At 47.8% G+C, this 22,647-nt stretch overlaps 3 protein-coding genes across 6 annotated transcripts in view; 2 read left to right on the top strand and 1 right to left on the bottom strand.

The window, feature by feature from the left end:
• Window positions 1-10,658, bottom strand: part of SPPL2B (signal peptide peptidase like 2B) — a 24,238-nt gene extending 13,580 nt beyond the window's left edge. The window contains exons 1-5 of one of the 2 annotated variants that reach the window (XM_080359270.1): window positions 10,528-10,658; window positions 3,847-3,966; window positions 1,271-1,453; window positions 523-612; window positions 45-184 (exon numbers count right to left, since the gene is read on the bottom strand). In XM_080359270.1, coding sequence (XP_080215396.1) covers window positions 45-184; window positions 523-612; window positions 1,271-1,453; window positions 3,847-3,966; window positions 10,528-10,584 — 590 coding nt within the window. In that variant the 5' untranslated portion in view covers window positions 10,585-10,658. Of the gene's footprint in view, window positions 1-44; window positions 185-522; window positions 613-1,270; window positions 1,454-3,846; window positions 3,967-6,917; window positions 7,002-10,527 lie in introns of those variants that run through there. The other variant, XM_080359271.1, reaches the window with a different exon arrangement.
• LSM7 (LSM7 homolog, U6 small nuclear RNA and mRNA degradation associated) lies at window positions 10,627-14,881 on the top strand. 3 transcript variants are annotated; one of them, XR_013923307.1, is made up of 5 exons: window positions 10,627-10,802; window positions 11,626-11,762; window positions 12,882-12,953; window positions 13,842-14,043; window positions 14,466-14,881. XR_013923307.1 is itself a non-coding variant. In XM_080359272.1 (4 exons), the coding sequence occupies exons 1-4, from the start codon at window positions 10,708-10,710 to the stop codon at window positions 13,982-13,984; spliced, it is 447 nt and encodes a 148-aa protein (XP_080215398.1). In that variant the 5' UTR covers window positions 10,627-10,707; the 3' UTR covers window positions 13,985-14,881. The 3 variants fall into 3 exon arrangements, 2 of the variants coding, with proteins under 2 accessions (XP_080215398.1, XP_080215399.1); XM_080359272.1 differs by having other exon boundaries at window positions 13,842-14,881; XM_080359273.1 differs by having other exon boundaries at window positions 11,672-11,762; window positions 13,842-14,881.
• Window positions 14,882-16,534: 1,653 nt separating this feature from the next.
• LOC308049722 (kelch-like protein 23) lies at window positions 16,535-19,839 on the top strand (the record flags this gene model as incomplete). The annotated part of the gene is made up of 3 exons (XM_080359523.1): window positions 16,535-17,456; window positions 18,812-19,223; window positions 19,527-19,839. 3 exons carry the CDS (start codon window positions 16,535-16,537, stop codon window positions 19,837-19,839), a joined length of 1,647 nt encoding a protein of 548 aa, XP_080215649.1.
• Between the last annotated feature and the right edge of the window lie 2,808 nt (window positions 19,840-22,647).

The following is a 22,647-nucleotide window of genomic DNA, read 5'->3' on the forward strand; positions in this document are numbered from 1 at the left end:
AATATTTGGCTTTATGACCAGGCAAAATACTAAAAATTACTCACTTTTTCACATCTCTGCTTCCTGCCCAGTAGCCTCCAATTGCAACGGTCCCCACGGCCATGACAAATATAATCACCATGTTATAGTCCAGCACGGGCTCGTTCGGTGCGTACATCGCGCCCTTCACCGAGCTGCCGAAACTCTGCGGGGGCAAGTACAAGCTATGAAGAACTTCCAAAAAGCCACCCCAGCAAAGCTTCAGTTATTTAGTTTTCACTAAGCAACCTCAGAATCAAGCTTTATTAGAAATACTTGAGAACAATCTATTAGCGACATTTATTTCCAGCACCAAGCTCCATTCTGATTTTATTCTGAGGATGACAAATAACCTCCTAAGAGAGCTGCAGGGTTTTTTTTCCAAAACATAATAATGCAATTTTCATGAGTATAACTCTCTACAGATTCAAAGCTTTTAAGATGGACTTCAAATAGTGTTGAACAGTGACTCGTTTAAATCAAAGCATTTAGTATCAAGTTTACCTTGCCAATATCTAACATATCAGTATAGCTGAGCAGAGCCACAGGGATGTCGATTTCTTCATATTGACTCCTGTTACCCCCAGGAGGAACCTGAAAGACAGTTCAGAGCAGGTAAGATGATATTCATTTCTGTAAATATTTCTATTGCAAAAGAGTTCAAGGTGCAAGTTCTGTGTCTGTTCATTTGGGAAAATTTTTAGAAAGGAACATAATGAGCAAAAACTGCAAGTGAGAAGGTACAGCCAAGTTGTTAAAGACTGTAACAGCAAAACACAGCAGCCAAGCTTCAAGCAGCATCAGGGTCGTGGTTTTACAACTCGTGTGCCTCTAGGATTGACTACGGTGTTCAAAACTGCTGATTTGCCAGAACAGGCGCTGGTGATGCTCCAAAGCACCCGGTTCGCTGTGCTCTGGATCTCACTGAAGGTGGGAGGATGAGTCAGGAAACCAACCTCCTCCTTCCATTCCAGTACTTCATGGCAGAAGATAATTCTGAGCCCTTGATTTGAATGTTACACAGGCTCTAAGCAGCACTCCTCCGACTTCAATGAGACCTGCTCTCCTTTAATTAATCCTTCATTTAGATATATTATTTCTACACGTATTGATACAATGTACGTACATGCACAAATACACACATATATACATTTATTTTAAAGAGGAGCATGAAATACCAACAATGAGCACTGAAGACAATATCCAACATTAGAGGAGTATCAGCAATATATAAAGACAGACAGAGACTCACCAGCCTCTCTCTGCTGACAATCAGCAGCCCACGAGCTCCGTTGATCTGCGCAAGCCTCACTTTCTCATAGAAGGTGCAATTCCCTCGCATCACCATGGGGATTTGGTTATTAAATCCCCCATCAGGTACATCAGAAGGAGAACACAAAACGGACGCCGTTTGATCCTGCAGTTGTAGGAGTGACTGAAACAAAATAAATTAGTTAAATACACATATATACATGTAAAATAAAATGATATCAGAAGTTAAGAGCAGAAACCACAGTTTCTAAAGGGTAATTTTGAACTTTCAAGTAATGGAGTGACAGAATATTCTCAGAGAAACGGGAAAGCTGAAACATTGCTGCTTTTCCTATTGCACAAGGTCCTGCCTCATGTCACCTGTTGTACAGAATTCTACTGGTAATAAAATTTGGGTTATGATCCACACTTGCATGTTTTCTTCAGCACTGTGTCTGTTCTGAAGGGATGTAGGAGTACAGCAAAGCGTTATCATTGCTGGGGTGGCTCAGATGATTTGGGGTATAAACAGCAAGAAACACAAGCACAGGCTGAATTAAACTACAAAAGCATAGGCAATAAATTTCCATTTTAGAAGCAACCATACCCAGTTGGCTGAGATTTTGCATCCTAAGCACCCAGATATTGGATTGTAAGCTGCTTCTCTCACTGCCTGTGGTTCAGAGATGTTGCAGACCTGCCCCAGTTCCTGAGACCCAAAGACATCTGCTCTGGGATGTTTGCACAGGAACAGCCCAAAGACACTTCAAGGTTTTAGAAATAACACCAGCAGAAATTGCTCCTTGCGAAATCTTTGCCCAGTTCTATTTGAAAGTCACCTGAAAAGTGCAGTTATCTACCAAATAACAGATTGTTGGTGTGAGCTGTGCTAACACAAGCAGGTCCCATCCCCACTCTTGCTGAGGGTTTGAGAAGCGCCAAGGTAAAGTTTTAATCTGAAAAGCTGACACATGTAACACTTTGTGTTAGAAATCCACAGGTATGTGATACGATGCCAAATACGTGGTTGTTGTTTTAGGAGGGAAAGGTGAGGGTCAAGCTGCCAGTAGCTCCAAGTTTATTCTGAAAATTGCTGTCTCCAACCTGTCTCCTACTTTAGAGACAGGAAAATGTCTCCACACACGCTTCCTGGTTGTCCGAGTTTCAGGAAAGCTTATCAGCTCTAATGGAGCGGAACACAAACGCCAAGTGAGCTCAGGCTGGTGCACTGTATCCCCTCAGTAAACTGAATGGCTGGAGTACTGGAGGGAAGGAGAAGGACCAAGAATGTGATGAAAGGGAGAGGCAGAGGGAGAGCAGAGAAAGGAAACAGGGAGAGCCAAGGGATACAGCACAGGCAGCCCCAGTGCTCCGGGGAATCAGAGAATGTCAGCTGTAAGAGACCCTCAGGATCATTGAGTCCAACCATAACCCAACTCTGACACTAAACTGTGTCCCTGAGAACCTCATCTAAAATGCCTCTTAAAACCCTCCAGGGATGGTGACTCCAGCACTGCCCTGGGCAGCCTGTTCCAATGCCCCACAGCCCTTTGGGGAAGAAATTGTTCCCCAGATCCAACCTCAGCCTCCCCTGGTGCAACTTGAGGCCGTTTCCTCTGCTCCTGGCGCTTGTTCCTGGGGAGCAGAGCCCGACCCCCCTGGCTCCAAGCTCCTTTCAGGCAGTTCAGAGATCAGAAGGTCTCCCCTCAGCTCCTGTTCTCCAGCTGAACCCCCAGGTCCCTCAGCCGCTCCACCACACTTGTGCTCCAGCCCCTCACCAGCTCCGTTCCCTTCTCTTCACTCTCTCTAGTCCCTCAATGTCCTTACGAGGGACCCAACTGAACACAGGATTCACAGTGGGAGCAGAATCTGTTCAATGCTTCAGTTCAGTGCAAGTTTTTCTGGACTATATTGGCTCCTGCAGAGCCACTTAAATATGTCCCCAGTGAACTTTCACGAGGCAAAGGCAGCTGCAGGATCTGAGCTGGATTATCTAGGTGATCTGCAGTGGCAATAAACCCACCATGGGTAATTAAAACTTGACTACACACTGATAGGCAACATTAATAATTCTGTGTAGCACTCAGCTGGTAGATTAAGGAATGCAATGAACGAAATGAACAGAGTGTCAGCCCACAATTAGTAGCTGGGAAAGAACTAAAGGTCACAGTTCAGCATATTCTATAGCAAGGCCATGTGGTATATCTTTTTGTAGGATCGAAAAACTCCTTTCCATCCACCTGGACACCTTCCTGTGTAACCTCATCTGGGTGTTCCTGCTCCATGGGGGGATTGCACTGGATGAGCTTTCCAGGGCCCTTCAACCCCTGACATTCTGGGATTCTGTGATGTTAAGTGCCATTTTCATGTTGGTCTGAACCACAAATAGTTATTCCCTCTGCAGGCTGCTTGGAAAGGAATATTCCCACCATAGCGGGTGATCTTAACATAGAAAAATATCTTCTCTGTAGAGCAAACAAAGTAGTTGCTTCAAATTCTGCTCATCCAAGTTAGAAATCAGAAGTTTCCTCATAATTTTTAATACATTCTTCTGCCACTGCTTGGCAAAGTACTTACAGCTTTACCCAGATCATGTGGCAAATGAGCCCACTGGGAGTTGAAGAGGATACAATAGTCTTTTCCTTTGCTGCTCCCCTTCTCTGACAGGACGTGCACCATCCCGTACTCGCAGCACACCTGAAAACACAACAAAAATGTCACCACAGGAATTTTAGGTCCCATGAAATGGCCGTAGTGAGAGGTGTAACTTGCTGGTGACTCGCCTGCTTCGTATTTTAAAGAAAAACAAAAGGATTCTACCACATTTCAATATCTATGCAGGGAGTATGGTGGAATTTGTTATTATTGCCATCATATTTCAAATAAAGGCTTTGGATGCATTAAGCATATTTGCTTCTGCAGCAGTTACACCAGTTTAAGGCATCTTCTCGATTGTGATACACTGTCTGCAGTCCGTTGACTCGGGTAAGCAATCTAACCACCCCTAGACACTAGAAGTTCTCTTTTTAACACAGATATTTTCAGCTTCCCATTGCAAAACAGCAATACTTAGCAAATATCATAATTTCCTCACTATTTTGGTTATGTCAGACCATATCAGGCCATTTTCCAAGAATACTGAAAGACCAAGGGGCCAGCACAGGGTGACAGCTCATCGCAAGCAAACACCTATTACAGAGTTATTCACAATCTTGTCATTCTTCACGACATTTACATATTTTCTTCCTTCCATCCGTGCAGCGACACAATTTTGTGAGTACCAGATATATTCCTCATCTTCCAGCCAAAAAGCCCCACCAGAAATGCTACAATACCGTCTACAGAACCTGCAAAAGTCAATATTTTGGTGGAGTTGATGCCGACATCTGCTTGCGCACCAAGGAAGACAACACAACAAGTATGTGCTGCTAGTGATGGTTTTATTTAATTAGTGCTGACTTCAGTCTCACATTAACTGAACTAAAATAACTGTAAATCCTCCCTGCCCTCAGAAATGGTTGAAGAAACACAAAGTGTATCATGGGCTCTGCTGTTCTTGCAGTCTAAGAGTTCTGATACAAATCCTCCTCATTTCTAAGTGACAAAGGGGTCCCTAGCGTTGCTTCTCTCTGACAAGGGGGGTCTCCTCCTTGCTGGAACAACAAGACACACAGAATTTCATTACAACATCATCCAAGTCACTATTAATTTCTACAGGACACTTACATGCTCCGCAGGGCAGCACCAACGAAGTTGCAGGCACTATCTCCACTAATTGCTCATATATATATATTTTTTTTCCTTTTAAAATTTGATTATACAGATCCAGACCTATGGTTCTTTTTGAAGGAGCATCTTGTTATACTTTAATTACTGCTTCAGAGCCTCACAGTATCTTACTGAGCAACTTCATTGTCTCAGTAATGCTGTCTGGCAACAGATTATAAAAAGATGATGCTGAGAGCAAATGCCAATTATATATGAGCTATTAGATAGGAAAAAACTGACCCCATATTAAATGTAGTATCTATAATACTATATAAACTATATAACTATATAAAATACTATTTTAGCTCAGTGATTTTGGAATCCAGTGCTCAGGAAAACCAAACATTGTTAATGTAACTGGATAAGGTGTGTATTCCAAGACCATTATTGTACAGGGAGGTTTCTCATTTTATAGGCTTTTAAGTGAGAAGTCTCCAGAATCCTTACCAGCAATCAGCACTTCGAAATCTGTTTTAAAAAGATAATATCTGAAGCACATGCAATAAGTGACCTGGCCTTAACGAGCCGCACATTCGGGTTCTGGTGGAATGCTGCCCATGCTTTAGTGACTCCGGGACACAGGAGGAGCAGAGACCATCAGTTCACCCACAGCAGCAGCCTCAGGAAAAAATCAAATCCAAAAAAAACCCCAAACAAGCAAAAAAAACCCCAACCCAACTACCTTATCTTCCTACCACCCCCCTTCATGTCCTACTGCCCTCTACACATGGACCCAACTCCTCCTTTCCCACTTTTCCTCCTCCCTCTCCTGTCCAGTACCCTTAATCAAGACTGAAGACCTATTTAATTGTTCAGATTTAGTTTTCCCCGAGCAAAGCACTTTGGGCCAACCAGACCTGATAAAACCTTGTACTGGAGAGAAACACAACGCAATATCCCTAAGCATCAATGCTACTGAATTAGAAAGTTGTGACAGACTAATCCGTCAACGTCTAGTTTAATATTCACAGCCTAAATAGATGAATGATTTGATAATTGCCTAGTTACAAATACACCTTCCACATTTGTTTCCGCAGGTAGCAGCTGAGAAACAAGGTACTAAAGATGAGCGGAGGCAGCAGCAAACACATCTTAACACATTTGTTCAGAAACCCACTAAAAGAATCGCTGGTTCTCATTTCTTCCTCTGTATCTCAAACCTTAAACCACAGAAGTGACCATAGGGGAGGCTCAGGGTAAAAAGATGCTCTTTGAAACACTTGAAAGAATCATCCTTTAAACAAGCGATGTCCACGCTGCCTGGAGGATGAATGCTGCCATTCTACTGCAGAGCAGCAAAGAAACATCAACTAAAAATATACAGGAGGTAAGGATTTTTATATTTAGCTCTTTTGTATATAACTGGTCTACGATAACTTATACATCACCTTTTCCCTTTTTTTTTTAGAACATTAGTGTTCATTCAGTGTCCTAAAATCTATGAGATTTGTCCTGAGCGTGCTGGGCTGGTTACACCGTTTGTTTCAGTGCAAATTAAAGTCACTTGCAAGTTGACAAGATACAAATATTTGTGGAAGAAGGAGATACTACAGTGCATATGTGTGAGGAAAAAATGTGTTTAGCAAAAAACTCCAACTATTTTGCCATGGTGGACTTTTAAACTCATATCTCGGCTATCCAACCATAACACCTAAAACCCCTGCAGCAAAAGCGAGAAGTAGTGAAAAATAATCCATTGTTATTAGCTTGAATTTTGCTTTCAAGAGTAACAAGTCACAGAGATCCCAATGCAGACACAGAGAAAAGACAAGAACAAAAGTGTTTCCTGCTTATTGCTACAGGATCTGACTGGGCTTAAAATAAACATTTTTAAAAAATAATAATAAAAAACCCACAAAAAAACCCCAAACACAACAAACCAACACTGAGTAGCTCGGTTTTGCATATTACGTGTCCAGCTGCCTCCCAAATCTTCAGGCAGTTTTGCAGGAGCTGGCGACCTGTAATTGAACAGCTTTATGCGTATATAGAAACAATTGATCTGTATGGTTAAAAGTTTTACACTTACAAGATCTAAACTACACATCTTTAAAGCACGAGAACAAGCGCAGGGTGTGTTGCTACGTTTCCATTTAGATAACGTTACTGGAAGTCAGTAATAAACCCAAACGGCACAGCAAAGACACTAATACATGATCGTGCTTTCTGAGCAACTTAATGGATCTTCTTGAAAGAAATATTAAGGGAATAAAAGGTTCTTAATGTGAAGTGCTCTAAACATTCGAGAAGCTCTGTGCTTTCCCGTGCCAAGAGCCAAGTAAAAATCAAGGATGAGAGGAATTAAAAGGGATATGAGCAGGGCTAAAAGCAGAAGAGGTCGCAGAGAGTCCATGGAGAATGGAGTCCGTGGGGAGCGAGGATTCACAGACGTTTTACCAAGCCATGATCACTGTGAATCACAGCTCTGAAGTCTGTTAACAGTCACAAATTTGTGCTTATCCTCCCACCGCAGCAGAGCCATTGAGGTTTCTTGGTTCGGTACCACAGGGCTTGGATGCTTCCAGTTGGGTTTTTATTTATGCCACGAGGTATCAAACAACACGAGTCAGTTCAAAGCAGCTGATGCGCTGGGATGGTGGCAGCACTTGGGATGGTTCTTATTCCTCGAGATGACTCGGTGTCCTGGATTAACCCAGCAGGAGTCATAATCTCCTACACAATGTTCCTACAGCCCCAAGGGCTCTTTTTTCAAGTGTTTGGATGCCCAGACCAGCCTTTTTCAAACACTGACAGAAAAACAGTCGTGACAATAAGGTGTTTTATGATACTCCCTTCTTACAGTACATATTATTTAGAAAGCACCATAACAAAGCGCAATAGGGATGGGCTTCCTTGCCTCAAACAGAAGTAACTTCTCCTAGTTAAGTAGTGAATTATCTGTTTTCCCTATATGAATAAGGACTATTTGTATTTAAACACTGTCACCAGCCAGGCACCCATGTCCAACACCAGTGCCATGTCACAAGCAAAGCTGCAAAGCTGCTAGAATCACAGCTTTATCTTGTATGATTAACACAAACCCAGGTATTTTATATAAAGCTGCAAAACAAGGAAAAGGTTTTCATAGAAGTGTAAAGTTTTAGGGCAACTGAGCCCATCTAATCCTTTGTGGCATGAGGAGAATACGCTTGTTTGCTCCGAACCTCAGCAGACACTTCCACGGTTTATTTAATGCACTAAAAGAGCAGAACGCTGCCCATTTTTTTGCTGAGTTTGGGGTTTTTTTCCTGTCATGTTGAAGAATTAATGCAGCTCAGAAACAAGTACTGGGGCTTGCAAGTTAAACGATGGAAGAAGGTTGGAGAAGAGGAATTCAGCTCACCCACGGTTCAAAAAACCAATCTGGTCACTCCTTGTTTGTCCCTCCCGGCCTGTCCCCAAACTCACCTGGATGCCCCAATTTTTGCCCCTTTCATTAGCTCTGTACCAGCTAATTTGGCCACCTGAATCTCCAAAAGGTTTACCTGGGGTGTGTTGTTTCCCCACAAAGTGCACTGATCAGTTTGGAGACCAAAAGGGCAAAACAGCAAATTTGCACACAAAGAAACCCCCCTTCAAAAAACACTGTACAGCGGAGAGAGCTTCAAATTCACAATGCAACAATTCCATGAGACTAAATTGTCAAGCATCACCTTAATCCAGAATTTCAGACAGCCTCTTCACCTTGTTGGACCCACATCATATTACAGAATGGTCCGATTTTAAACACAGAAACCATCACCTCAGTTCAATATTCTGCTGAAAGCTACTACAGTAAAGACCAAATCCAACAAGATCATGTTGCTATAATATATTCAAAAGCCCATCTGCTGTTGTTCAGGACAAGTGAGAGGCAGCAATGCCAGGAAGGAATGGCCAGAATGAAAGTTAAATGAAAAGCCAGGACTCCAGCACCAAAACAAGTTCTAAGTGCAGATTGTACTTGGATCTAGAAGATCACAACCAGTGTTTAGATGAGAACTTGAAGCCGTGCTTCACTAGCTGAGCTGTTCCTGCTCCCTCTATATATCAGTTTAGAAACAAATGTGGCCACCACTAAAAAGAAATCTTATTATCCTATCTCAAGGAGGGAAACATCCCTCAGTCCTGGTGTATCACGGTTGTACGCGTGCAGCAGAGCACCTGCTCCGCCTGAAGCCGAGGATGATGATGCACCACCCAAAAACACACTGACAAGAGATGCAGAAGCATTTCATATACAAGGCATTCAAACAAATCTTACACGAGCCAGCCTGGCTAACAGAAACATACGAGCAGCATACAGTAAATCCAGTTTGCTGCTGCAGCAGGGCTGTTTCAGCGCAGGCCAGCCCGCTCCAAGCTTGCTCAAGTGCGTTAACACTGTTCTGCTGCACAAACACACCGAGTGAGTGACTTACAGAATGAAGCATCCACCAGTGGACGGTCCCTCCACACCAATGTGCTTGATTTCTCCAAACCGACAGATCAAACCGACCCCACACCAGTCCCTGACCCACTCGGACATTTACCAGCCCCTTGAAGCATTAACAGAGATGCCAAAAGGGACAGGGCGCGTGGGGAATAAGGAAGAGATGATGTAGGAAAAGAAAAAAGGACATGATGCAGAAATAACAAAGAAGTAAACTGGCAACCAGGTCATTGTGTAACTAAAGATCACTGGCAGGAATCAGTAAGGGGACAGGTATGGAAGAGGGCAAAAATTACACTGTTGTGTTACAATGTTACACCAATAAGACTTAAGACTAGATTATACCCTCCAAATTACCTAATAGATACCCTGGCATTGGGCACCACTGAACAGAGTCTGGTCCATCTTCTGACACCCACCCTGAGATATTGATCCCATTGATCAGATCCCTCTCAGCTTCTCCAGCTCAACAGCCCCAGCTCCCTCAGTCTCTCCTCATCACAAAGATGCTCCAGAGCCCTCAGCAACCTTGTCACTCTCTGCTGGACTCTCTCACACAGTCCCAGGATGTCAGGGGTTGAAGGGCCCTGGAAAGCTCATCCAGTGCAATCCCCCCATGGAGCAGGAACACCCAGATGAGGTTACACAGGAAGGTGTCCAGGCGGGTTGGAATGTCTGCAGAGAAGGAGACTCCACAACCCCCTGGGCAGCCTGGGCCAGGCTCTGACACCCTCACCCCAACAAGTTTCTTCTCATATTTAAGCGGAACCTCCAGTTTGTCCCCATTGCCCCTTGTCCTGTCACTGGTTGTCACCAGAAGAGCCTGGCTCCATCAAAAACCCAAACAAACTCAAATATCCACACACATAAACCCCGCTGAACGGGGTCGGTCTCCCCACGGCCGCGCTGCCCCCGGCTCCTCCCGCCCCGGGGCTGCGGCACCGCCGGCCGCGCTCGGCCCCGCTCCGGGAAACCCGCCCGAGCGAGCGCACAGGCCCGCCGGGCACCGGGGCAGCGCCGCGTCCGCCTTTCCCGCGATCCCCCAGCGCTTCCCCGCCCAGGAGCTCCCGGCCCCTCACCTGCGGCAGGAGACACAGGAGCAGCCAGAGGCGGGGCCGGCCCCGCTCCGCAGCCATCCCGCGCCCGCCGCGCCGTCGCCCGCTTTGTTTCCGAGCGGGGCCGGAGCCGGGTCCTTCCTGCACCGGGTAACCCAGCGACCCGCCCCCGGAGGTCCCGCCCCGCGCTTCCTGCGCCGCTAAATGAGCTTCGCCGCGGTGCGAACGTCACTTCTGGTGAGCGGCCGAATGAAATGGCGAGCGGCGGTGGAGGCGGCGGCGGCGCGGGCAAGATGGCGGTGAGGAGCGCGGCGCGCGCGGCGCGGGCTCCCGTGAGGCGGCGACCGCACCCGAGCGGCTGCCCCGGGGGCGGCGGCGGGGCCGCCCGGTGCCCGCTCAGCGCTGTCTGTCAGCCCGGGTCCCGCTGTGCCGCGGGGCGGCTGCCGCGGCCGCGTTACACCACGAGTGTTACGGAGTATATGGGCTCCTCGCTGTGGTAAAGCCCGTGGGGAGCTGGAGCGGGCTGAGAGAAGGGAGGGGAGCTGGAGCACAGGTGTGATGTGTGGGGGCTTAATGCAGAATTCAAGGCGAGGAGGAAATTCAGCCGAGATGCAAAGTAAATGCTGGGAATGCGGGAAAAGCCGTTTACCCCTTTGGGATGGGACAAAAGCCTCTGGAGAGTGGAAAACTGGGTTTTCTAACAGGGTCTTGTGCAGGAGCACAAGTGTGATGGGGCTGAGGGACCTGGGGGTTCAGCTGGAGAACAGGAGCTGAGGGGAGACCTTCTGATCTCTGAACTGCCTGAAAGGAGCTTGGAGCCAGGGGGGTCGGGCTCTGCTCCCCAGGAACAAGCGCCAGGAGCAGAGGAAACGGCCTCAAGTTGCACCAGGGGAGGTTGAGGTTGGATGTGGGAACAATTTCTTCCCCAAAGGGCTGTGGGGCATTGGAACAGGCTGCCCAGGGCAGTGCTGGAGTCACCATCCCTGGAGGGCTGGACAGACGGACATGAGGTTCTCAGGACACGGGGCAGTGCCAGGGGTGGGTTATGGTTGGACTCGATGAGCTTGAGGGTCTTTTCCAACCAAAATGATTCTATGATTCTGTAAATGTAACTGGGGGCAGGCAAAGGTTCTTTCCAGTTCACATCACCTCTGCTCCTCTCCCTCAGGACAAGGAGAAGAAGAAGAAGGAGAGTATTTTGGATCTCTCCAAATACATCGACAAAACAATCCGGGTGAAGTTCCAGGGAGGCAGAGAAGGTGAGCGGGCGGATGAGGCGCGGGCCTCTGCCACATGAAGCTTTTTTGACATATTTCCTTGCTCTTTGCTTGTCGCCTCTTGTCTCCTCTGTGGTCACGTTGCTTTTCAGCAAAGACGATGAGTAGCGGGAGCTTTTATTTGTTACTATTCACTGTTACCGGTGCGAGACTTATCTCCTTTATCTTTTCCATTTTACCTTTATGTTCTATCTGTGCACCTTTCATCTTTTTTTATTAGTTATCTTCAACTGTCTTGTTTCTTTTGTCTGTTTTTTTCACATTGCAAGAAACTGCACAGAAACATTTATAGGTGTTATGATTAATACATCTGTCATCTCTTAATGTTCTCAATGTACTTGAAGTTCATAGATTATTTCAATATATTTCACTATGGTTCCTCATCACTTCAGAGGCTCTTATGTCACTTTCCCCTCCACTTACTTGTATTAGTTGAGATTTTCTTCTAAAAAATTCATGCTAATTCCTTTACGATCTTCATATAACACCTGGGATTGTATCAGCCTCTGATTTGGGCTCTTAGCGGTGACAGCAATGCTGGTAATCAATAAGTACGTTTCAAACGGGGAGATCATTCTGTGTGGTCTTGCAGTTTATTTAGGACCAGTCGTGTGGAGTCACGTTCAATTTTAGGCCAAAACGCTTGTCTGTCTGCAGTGAATTCTTATGCAGGCAGTGCCGATGCTAAAGAGAAGTTCTAGGAGGGCAGCTAGAAGTTGAGTTTCCCGTGGAAAACACTTCAAAATATTATAGTCTTGATTTATTTTCTGCCACACTCCTTTGCTAAGGGTATTTATTTGCTTTTGGTGGTTTTTCTTTTTCATGGTGTGACCTGGGTTCATTTCTTATGCTGAAATATTCTTAAAATGCCCTGAAATTGGCCGAAAATAAAAGCGTTAAAGTTTCAAAGAATTAGTTGAAAAACCAGAACGTTTCGATTGGCGCAACACAAACCAGGTTCTCGTGTATTCGCACGTTGCTGAAGATGCGGTCGGTCTCTCCGGCCTCCTCGCTCGACGGAGGGACCAGAGCTGCAAAACCCAGCGTGTCCTTCACCCGCCTTTGGTCTCTAATCACTGCGTTGTGTGTTGTCTCCAACAGCAAGTGGTGTCTTGAAAGGATTTGACCCCCTGCTGAACCTTGTGCTCGACGGTACCATTGAATACATGCGAGGTAAGTCGTATGTTACCTCTGTAAAGCTGTTTTCATTTTCTTTTTCTCCCCGACACTAATTTTCTTCAGAGAAATCTTACAGCTCACGGAGCGAATAACCAGAAATCGCAGGTTGGCATCATCCGAAGTGGGACGTGTTTGTGATAACTAAGTTGTAAATAGAGGGATAAGGTACCAGAAGTTGGATGAAGCACGTTCCCTGTGTTAGAACATTCTCGGTTGTTCTTGCTTGAGCTCCTCTGTGACTCATTTGGGGCCCTCGTCCTCTAACGCTGGAATAAAGCGGCGTCTCCCTTCAGGTCAGGCTGTGCCCTTTGTTTGCTCAAAGCGGGAGAAGCATCTCAGCGAGAACCCGTATCTTACTGTCTTTAGTGTAAACGCCCTTAGAGGGAGTTTTTAAAGATGAGTATAATGCGTTTTTATTAGATATATTGACCTCCCGAGGGGGTAGAATTGGCTGTTGTCTGTCTGTCTGTCCCCACCCACAGCCCAGTTGGGAGCGCTGAAGTCAGGGGCTTCTTCTGATTTACCTTGATCCCAAAATGTTTGTCTGTAATGGCGCTTGAAATGGGATCAGGAGCTTTTTTAATCACTTGTGTTGTGCTTTTGGTCGAGATGAATGGAAGAGCCTTTGAATTCCTTAAAATACATGTGTTCTGCTTTTTATACAAAGCAAATTCTCTATTGCTCACTGTGGCATGTGCTACTTTGACAATTAGTGAATCAGTAATGTCTTGAGGACATCACATACCGCTGCTGCATCGCTTCTATCGTCCTTGTGTTCCATAAAACAATGCAGACGCCTGGAAAAAAAACCCTTTTGAAGCTGATGGAGTTTGGTTTCTTTTCCCCATCTTGCCGTGGTAACTGTGGATCTCTGCTTTTCAGATCCGGACGATCAGTACAAACTAACAGAAGACACGCGTCAGCTGGGCCTGGTGGTCTGCAGAGGGACTTCTGTGGTTCTCATTTGCCCGCAGGACGGAATGGAAGCCATTCCAAACCCCTTCATTCAGCAGCAAGACGGCTAATGCTTGATTCTTTTATTGTCTCTGAAGACTTCAAGGGTGCGAATCATTGGAGAAAATGGGTGCGTGAGCAGCCTCCTGGTGTGGGGAGGAGCTCGAATGTGTATTTGTTAGTGTGAAACAATGGGCAACTTTTCTTTTTGTGGCTTTCTGTGAATGAGGAGAGGATGGGGTGTGTGAGGAGAGGATGGGGTGCTGAAGAAGTAATCTCCGAGTTATATTTTCTTTTACCCAAATATATGTGCAACTACATTGGTTAGCGGAGGGAACACCCTGTCATGGGATTGTCAGAGACCCTCTTGATCTTGTGAGTTTTGAAACAACCCCATAAAATTAGTAAAGAAGGCCCTGAACATTGGTTATGTTATTTACATTTATAAATATATGAACAAAATCTAAATTAACCTAGAGCCTGAATACATGAGAACATGTGTTTCTTCCTCTGAGACGTCAGTGTCTTCCTGCTGGTTGGTCTCTCTTGCAGGAAAATCTCTTGCCGTGTACAGGACTTTGTCACCTTTTCAAGCCACGTAGCCGAGCAAATCTGTCCTAGCAGCTGTTCCAGATCTCGCGGGCTGTGGTTTGTGTATCAGAAGGCTCCCAAATTCCTACAGAAACACTGGACTGACTTCTAGGCTGATCCTCAACTGAGCGACATGAACCTCACGGACGCGTCTGTTCGATACTTGGAATTTTAGGGCAAGAATATATAAGATCCTAATGTTTGGTTGTAGGCAGCGCCTGGCAATACTGCGTATTTTTATATTGTAGCTGTCCACATGTGGTTCTGTTTGTTATAACTTGATTTGTAAGTAAATATTTTTTATTTCTTTTATACTGCAGAAATAGCAAGAATTGAGGAATTTTGAGTGAATAAATACAAATGAATCTGTTTGTAAATGTCTGGTTTTTAGTCTGAAAAAGCGCTTTACAGCTGCTGTCCCAGCTCTCCACAGTTGTAAATGGAAATTTCTTCAGGAGGTGCTTTGCAGAGCTGTCTGTGTGGTCGTGCTCCTTCCTACATTTGTTTTCTGATGCTCCAAAACTTGTTCTTCAGGCAATCACACCATTGAGAGGGACTCCTTATCTCACAGAACCCCAGAATGTCAGGGGTTGAAGGGCCCTGGAAAGCTCATCCAGTGCAATCCCCCCATGGAGCAGGAACACCCAGATGAGGTTACACAGGAAGGTGTAACCCCCTTCTAACCCACCCCAGGTCCCATTGGCTCCCTGGCCACAAGGGCCCAGTGCTGGCTCATGGTCACCCTGCTGTCCCCAGGACCCCCAGGTCCCTTTCCCCTACGCTGCTCTCTAATAGCTCATTCCCCAACTTACACTGAACCTGGGGTTGTTCCTGCCCAGATTCAAGACTCTACACTTGTCCTTGTTCTATTTCATTACATTTTCCCTGCCCAGCTCTCCAGCCTGTCCAGGTCTCTGATGGCAGCACAGCTTCCAGTGTCAGCCACTGCTCCCAGCTTGGTGCCACCAGCAAACTTGTGACAGTCACTCTATTCCCTCATCCCAATCATTGATGAATATATTGAATAACACCGGCCCCAGCACTGCCCCTGAGGCTCTGCACTGGATCCAGGCCTCAGCTGGACTGTGTCCCACTGACCACGACTCTGGCTTCTTCCCTTCAGCCAGTTCGCAGCCACCTCACTCCCCGCTCATCCAGATCAAGTGTTTGGAGCAGAATTTGCTCGTCATCAGCCCAAGTCGAGCCTTGAACTGCCCTTCTCTGCAGCGCAGACTCCCAAGTTGAGTTTGGGAGTCAAGTCCCTGAAAATAATATGAAACTAATAGTAGAATTTTAAATGTGTGTATGCTTTTCTATTGGATTCATTCCTGTGACTCCAGAAACCACCTGTAACAGCAGTTTTGCAGAATCCTCTCCCAGAAATGCCCTTTCCAGGGAAAAAAGAGAGCTTTGTGATCCTGATTGTGGAATATTCTCCACTGAGAAATGGGACCGAGTCGTGCTGGGCTGAGTTCTTGGTGACAAGGGGCACTAGTTCAAGGCCACTGTGCAAATCTCTCCACTTCACACCTTAGTCTGAACACCCAGAAGTTCAGTGTGTGGAATCAGCTGTTGCTTGTACCCCGACTGTATTTATTGAGCGCACCGAGGTTGAAGGTGACAATACGTGATGGTTTGAACGGGGACTCACTCCTTCCCCATCTCTTACTCAAGTATAAAGTTAAATACGTACAACTTCTTGATAATCAGTCAGTGCTTAGGAAAGCTTTGGTTGTTTCCCCTCGTAGTCCAGGCTCTTTGCTTGGCCAATAGCTCCTCTAATTCACCGTGGCCTTACCCAGCTAAGATGATGCCAATTAAATCTGCATTTTTTGGTTGTACAGCTCTGCTTTCAGCAGCGGGAGGGACTGAAGAGCGAAGCGGGAGGGTAGAAAACATCCTCTATTTTTAGGACAAGTCTGGCTTATCTTGTATTTATCCCAGCTGGGGGGATAATGTTTCCAGAGACCTCCCGTGAGTAAAGGCCGCCTAAGGGCTGAGTTAATTTTAACTGCATGGCGGTCTCGAGCATGGAGCCGGCGCAGGAGCCAGAGGAGCCGGGGCCTCACACAGAAGCGGCCGCAGACACGGTTCTTGAGGTTGGACAGAGACTGTTCCAGGTCAGCCGCAGCGTCCTCGCGCTGCACAGCCCCTATTTCCGAGCCATGTTTTTTGGGGGGGCGAGGGAGAGCTCCCAACACCACATCGTGATCAGAGGGGTGGACGCGGTGCCTTTCCAGGCGCTGCTCGAGTTCGCTCGCACGGCCCGAGTGCCGATTGGCCAAGAAAACGTCGTCAGCTTACTGGAAACAGCTGATTTTTTTCAGTTCGAGAGGGTGAAGCTGTTGTGCGAGAAGTTTCTGGAGCGGGAGCTGCACGTTTCCAACTGCCTGGGGCTGCTGGGCTACGCGCAGCGGTTCGGCGCCACGGGGCTGTACCGGGCGGCGCTGGACGTGGCTCTCACGCACTGGGGGGACGTGATGTGCCAGGAGGAGTTTAAGGCCCTACCCAAAGAGACGCTGGCGTGTCTCCTGAGAAGCGACGAGCTCTTCGTTTCGCGAGAAGACGTGGTTTTCGACAGCATCATGAGGTGGATCATGGAGGACCCAGCGACGAGAGAGGAGGACTTTGTGGATTTGGTGGGCGAAGTCAGGGTGGCTTTTCTGAGTTTGTCCTTCCTCGATGTCCTGGTGAAGCGCAGCAAGCGCGCAGGACAGACGGACACCTTTTCCAGACTCATAAAGAAGTTAGACAGCTGTCCTCCGCCCAGCTGGCGGCACACGGAGCTGTGTCCTCGTGCTGGCCGGAGTTACGACACCTTGTACGTCCTGGGAGGAAAGCACGACAAGGACCAGCAAGAATTGTTCCTCTTTCAACCTAAAACGGAGAGCTGGCAGGCTTGCTCTCCGCTGCAGCGCAGGAACCTCACGCAGTACGCGGTGGCAGCAGTAGGTAACCGCTAGAGAAGCGTGACTGGGCAAACGTGAACAGACGTGGAGGCTTAGAGACCCAAATACAGGAGTTCAGCCGCTTCTGTAAAACCACATGTCCAGCGTTGCTAAAACCTTGTTCATATTTGCGTTCAGTACTCGTTCAAAGAACAGTTTTGCTTTCCTTAGTCTTGGGAGAATGTTAGTCAAGGCTCAATATTTCTTTTCATATAGCAGAAGCAATTGAACTTACATCAGCTTTATCAGAAGCGAGTCTAATGACTTTGCTTTAAGCAGCGTATTTTTTCAGCCTTCCCTTTCCTGTTGGTTTTGACAGATGGTGACTTCTGATTTATAGTTGCTATTAAGCTGAACTTAGCCATGGATGTTGTGAAAGCCTCATGCTTGGAGACTTCCAAGACAGCACAATACTGTGGCTTCCCTTGTTTAGTGTTGGCGATACTCCCATTTCAAGGGGCAGCTGGGACATGAGATGCCCAGAGGTTCTTTCCAACCAAGTGTGTCCATGAGTGGGAGCAGCCTTGGAAGGATTTACTGCATCGCGTAGGCCCAGCCTATCTGTGCAGACGAGGAGTAAAGTCCTGCAAACCCATCGGAAGAGCAGTAATTACCTCTGCTCATCTTGTACCTCATTGGTATGGCCAGGGGAGGAATGAGAACTGTAGTTCTCAGGAGCAATTCTCAGCCTTCGTGTAACTGCTGTTTGAGCCAGCACTGGGCCCTTGTGGCCAGGAAGCCAATGGGACCTGGGGTGGGTTAGAAGGGGGTGGTCAGTAGGTCAGAGAGGTTCTCCTGCCCCTCTGCTCTGCCCTGGGGAGACCACACCTGGAATCTCGTGTCCAGCTGTGGCCCCTCAGGTCCAGCAGGACAGGGAACTGCTGCAGAGAGTCCAGCGCAGCCACCAAGATGCTGCAGGGAGTGGAGCATCTCCCGTGTGAGGAAAGGCTGAGGGAGCTGGGGCTCTGGAGCTGGACAAGAGGACACTGAGGGGGGACTCATTCCTGGGGATCAAGATGGAAAGGGGCAGTGTCAGGAGGATGGAGCCAGGCTCTGCTGGTGACAACCAGTGACAGGACAAGGGGCAATGGGTGCAAACTGGAACACAAGAGGTTCCACCTAAATATGAGAAGAAACTTGTTGGGGTGAGGGTGGCAGAGCCTGGCCCAGGCTGCCCAGGGGGTTGTGGAGTCTCCTTCTGTGCAGACATTCCAACCCGCCTGGACACCTTCCTGTGTAACCTCATCTGGGTGTTCCTGCTCCATGGGGGGATTGCACTGGATGAGCTTTCCAGGGCCCTTCAACCCCTGACACTCTGTGATTCTGTGTGATTCTGTGTTTTCTCTGCTGTCTTTCCAGGAAGTTTCCTTTTCGTGACGGGAGGATATTTCCGGGATGAGTTTGTGTGGTACAGCGTGGACTGGGTGCTCATCTACAGCTGTGTGGACAACAGCTGGCTGGAGGGGCCGGCCATGAAGAAGTCCCGCAACAGCCACTGTGCGGTGGGAGCGGGTCTGTACCTGTACGTGCTCGGGGGGAGCACGGACGACGGGATCGTCCCGGCCGTGGAGCGCATGGCGCTGCTGGACTCGGAGTGGGAGAGCATGAGTCCCATGGCTCAGCCCGTGGAAAGGGGAGATGCCGTCAGCGTGGGGACCAGGATCTACGTGGTCTGCGGCCTGGATGAAAACGGACACGTCTATGACGGAGTGCAAAGGCTGAACATAGAGACGGACAGCTGGGATGTTATCTCGCTCTCTCCACTTCCAAGGTAAGAAAGAATCTTCTGGGGCCTTTCTTTGAAACGTTCTAGTGTTGGTCCTGCGCCAAGGAGAGGTTGGGCTGGAGAAATGCAGAGCTCCTGTCACACCAACACTCCCGTGGTTCTCTCTTGTTATAAGGATCAAGGTCATAGTGAGTATAGACGAGGTTCTCAGGGACGTGGTTTAGTGCCGGTGTCAGGTTATGGTTGGACTCAACGATCTTAAGAGTCTCTTCCAACCTAAATGATTCTATGAATATTTCAGGGCCCAGATCTTTCTGTTGATTCTGATGCAGGTTTCTTCCCCCGCAGGTACGATCTCTGCATCACGTCGCTGAACGGTGCTCTGTACACCATCGGCGGGGGAGCTTTCCGACTGGACGTGGAGACAGACGAATGGACCCCGGTGGATGAGGAATGCTTGACCCACAAGTTCTTCATGGGGTGCAGCACTGCGAACGGACGCATTTATCTCCTTGGACAGAGGAAGGGGAACGGTGCCCTCCCCGTTGTAGTCCTGTTTGATCCCTACCTGGACATGTGCCAAGTCATAGAGAACAAGCTCCCTTGTCCCCTTCCTATTCACGGCTGCGTCTCTGTGCGCAGGTTTGACACGTGGGCCTAAGCGATGCCAGATCCAGCATAACCAAGAAAAGGTCATCTGCTCTACAGCTGATGGGAGTTGGATTGCGTCAAATTTGGTCCGTGAAATGTTTAAATTTTGAAAATAGATCTCTTCCTTTGTGACTTTGATTCCACCCGGCAAATCAACTTGAAGCAAAAGCCAGTGAAACCTTGGTGTCTACATGACGGTCATTATTGGAAATAGCGGCCAGCGTGGTTATGGTACAAAAACTCCTCAGGGCTGCTGTGAAATAAAGGGCTGCTCTGACCCTTAAGCTCTGTGCTCCTCTGTCCTTTGACCAGCTGGGAGAGACAAGTAAGTCATTGCTTCAGTGTTGGAAAATACTGTAGGAGTCAAATAATACATCAAATGTGTGTCATGGGAATCCACAGCGGGATCTATGAGCTCTCGGTGCTTGTGTTGCAAGGTCCCACTTGGACTCTCTCCAGAGGGATCCACAGGTGAGGTGGGACTGAGGGTGGGCTTGTCTTCTCACACCCCTGGGGACAGGTGATGCCACAGGCACCGGAGAGAGGGACGGCAGGGCAAATACCGCATCGTATTTGCGTGGTATTTGGATGCCACATGCCACAAAAAGCAGAGAGATTCAGTATTCAGTCCTCTGGACACCTTGTAGTGGTCAGGAAGCAGGTGAGGATTATCCTGGAGCAACCCTGTGAGATGCTGGTGGCAGCCAGCACACTGACCTTTCAGAGATGCATCACGAACGGGGCAGCAGGGACGCAGAGCAAGAGGTGCCAAAGCTGCAGGTGGTGCTTTCTGCAGAGCCCTTCAAGTCTTCCCAGGCAGCTCCAGGTGACAGTCGGTATTTGTGGTGCCAGAGCCGCTGTGACACCCCCACCCTGGTGAGGACGGGGTGCGGACAGACGAGGCTTCGGGACTCAGCGTGCAAGTAGCAGCAAGACATAAAACTCATTCCTCATTCGAGATTCCCAGCTTGACAGCTCATCAATCACACTCCCCGCTCTCGCTTGATCCCACGACTTCAGATCAGTCGGAACAACGTCACTTGTTCTGACCTGCCTGGCGGGATGAGATGTCCTAGTACATGAAAGTAGCTCAGTGGGTGTTGAGGAGGTGGCTGCAGTTACACTGCTGCACAGACAAGTCCCCACCTGGTGACAATAACACCAGAGGCTTCTCTCTTGTGACCTCTTTCTTGCAGCTTTTCCTTCCCAGGCTGCAAAGCCCTCCCCTGTTATTCAGCTCTGACACCGCAGAGGGTGCGGATGGAGGTCCCAGGTGACACTGGCCACAGCCATGAAGATCTTCTGGCACCCTCAGGGTCACGACAGTCTCAGTTTTGGCTCCTCCAGCTTGCTCAGCAACATCCCATAAGCCTATTCGTGTTTTGAACCATCACATATACTGAGCACTAAGTCGATAAACTGCTCCCGGAACCATTCTGAAGGGCAAACACTCAGCTCAGCACTTCAGGAGCCCGTCTCATGTGCATGTTCCATCTTCCTTCGCAATCCACTTCACCTGTGTTTTATCACCCCGTCCCTCAGTTCCATGAGCTCTCCTGCCGCTGCTCAGTCACTCTGCACCATCAGGAGCAGAGGAAATGGCCTCAAGTTGCGCCAGGGGAGGTTGAGGTTGGATCTGGGAACAATTTCTTCCCCAAAGGGCTGTGGGGCATTGGAACAGGCTGCCCAGGGCAGTGCTGGAGTCACCATCCCTGGAGGGCTGGACAGACGGACATGAGGTTCTCAGGACAAGGGGCAGTGCCAGGGGTGGGGGAACGATTAGACTCAAGGGTCTTGAGGCTCTTTTCCAACCAAAATGGTTCTGTGATTCTATCACTATCACCATAAGTAACTTCCATTATCAGCCAGTTTTGCCATCTGCCTTTCCCTCCTGCTTTTTGGGGCACCTGCAACAATTCATAGAATCATAGATCCATAGGATCGTTTTGGTTGGAGATCACAGCCGTGAAATAAATCCCTGTTGTTCTCTCGTGGGAACCTGAGCTGGATTTATTGAAGTCTGCAGCGAGGGACCTCTCTGGGTGCCTTTGTGAAGCTGAGCAGGCAGCAGGTTCTCTCCTCTCCACCTGCTCACTGACTCTCTGGGGTAACCCCAGCAGAGTGAGACATAATTTCCTCTTTGCTATAATATTATGTTCATATGTGTGTCCACAAATGTATTTTTTACACTTTCTCTACCATCATTTATTGCACTTCCCACCGGTCTGGATGTCAGATTGCAGCTGGCTGTAGCTCCTCACATTCTCACTCGGAACTAAATTGTTCTGATAACAAGATGATTTGAAACAAACCCCGATACTCCACAGTTGGTAGTTTGACTCCTAGTATGAGTTTCCTCTGGGCACTGGAGTGAAGCACCAGGGTTGCAGGTTTGCTGTTACTCAGTGTTTGCTGTGTCACATCTTCTCACCCATCAGCTTGAGCTGGGTCCTCTTGGGATGGCACCTCAGGTGTGGGACCCTCTGTCCAAGCCGGGAAGCCATATGCAGGCAGCTCAATGAAATTTTTGGCTCTAGCCTGATCTTGTCTCCATGTTCTTGCTATCTGCCTTGATTATCTATGATTCCTGCAATCTTTCCAATGTTTCAGAGCTTGGTATTACCTTCCAAGTTGTTTCTCAAGATATTTCTTGGCTTGATTTATTGCACGTTCACATCAGTCTGCCCACGTTACAGGTCCTTTCCACTTCCCTTGTTTAGACATGACTTCAGGTTTTTGAACAGGGCCTTGCTGGTTCCTAGGGACACCCTCACCCGCGGTATCGTGCTTGTTGTGCATGTGTGAATGAGAAAAGCAA

This window comes from Nesoenas mayeri, assembly GCF_963082525.1.
Source record: "Nesoenas mayeri genome assembly, chromosome: 25".
NCBI lineage: Eukaryota > Metazoa > Chordata > Aves > Columbiformes > Columbidae > Nesoenas > Nesoenas mayeri.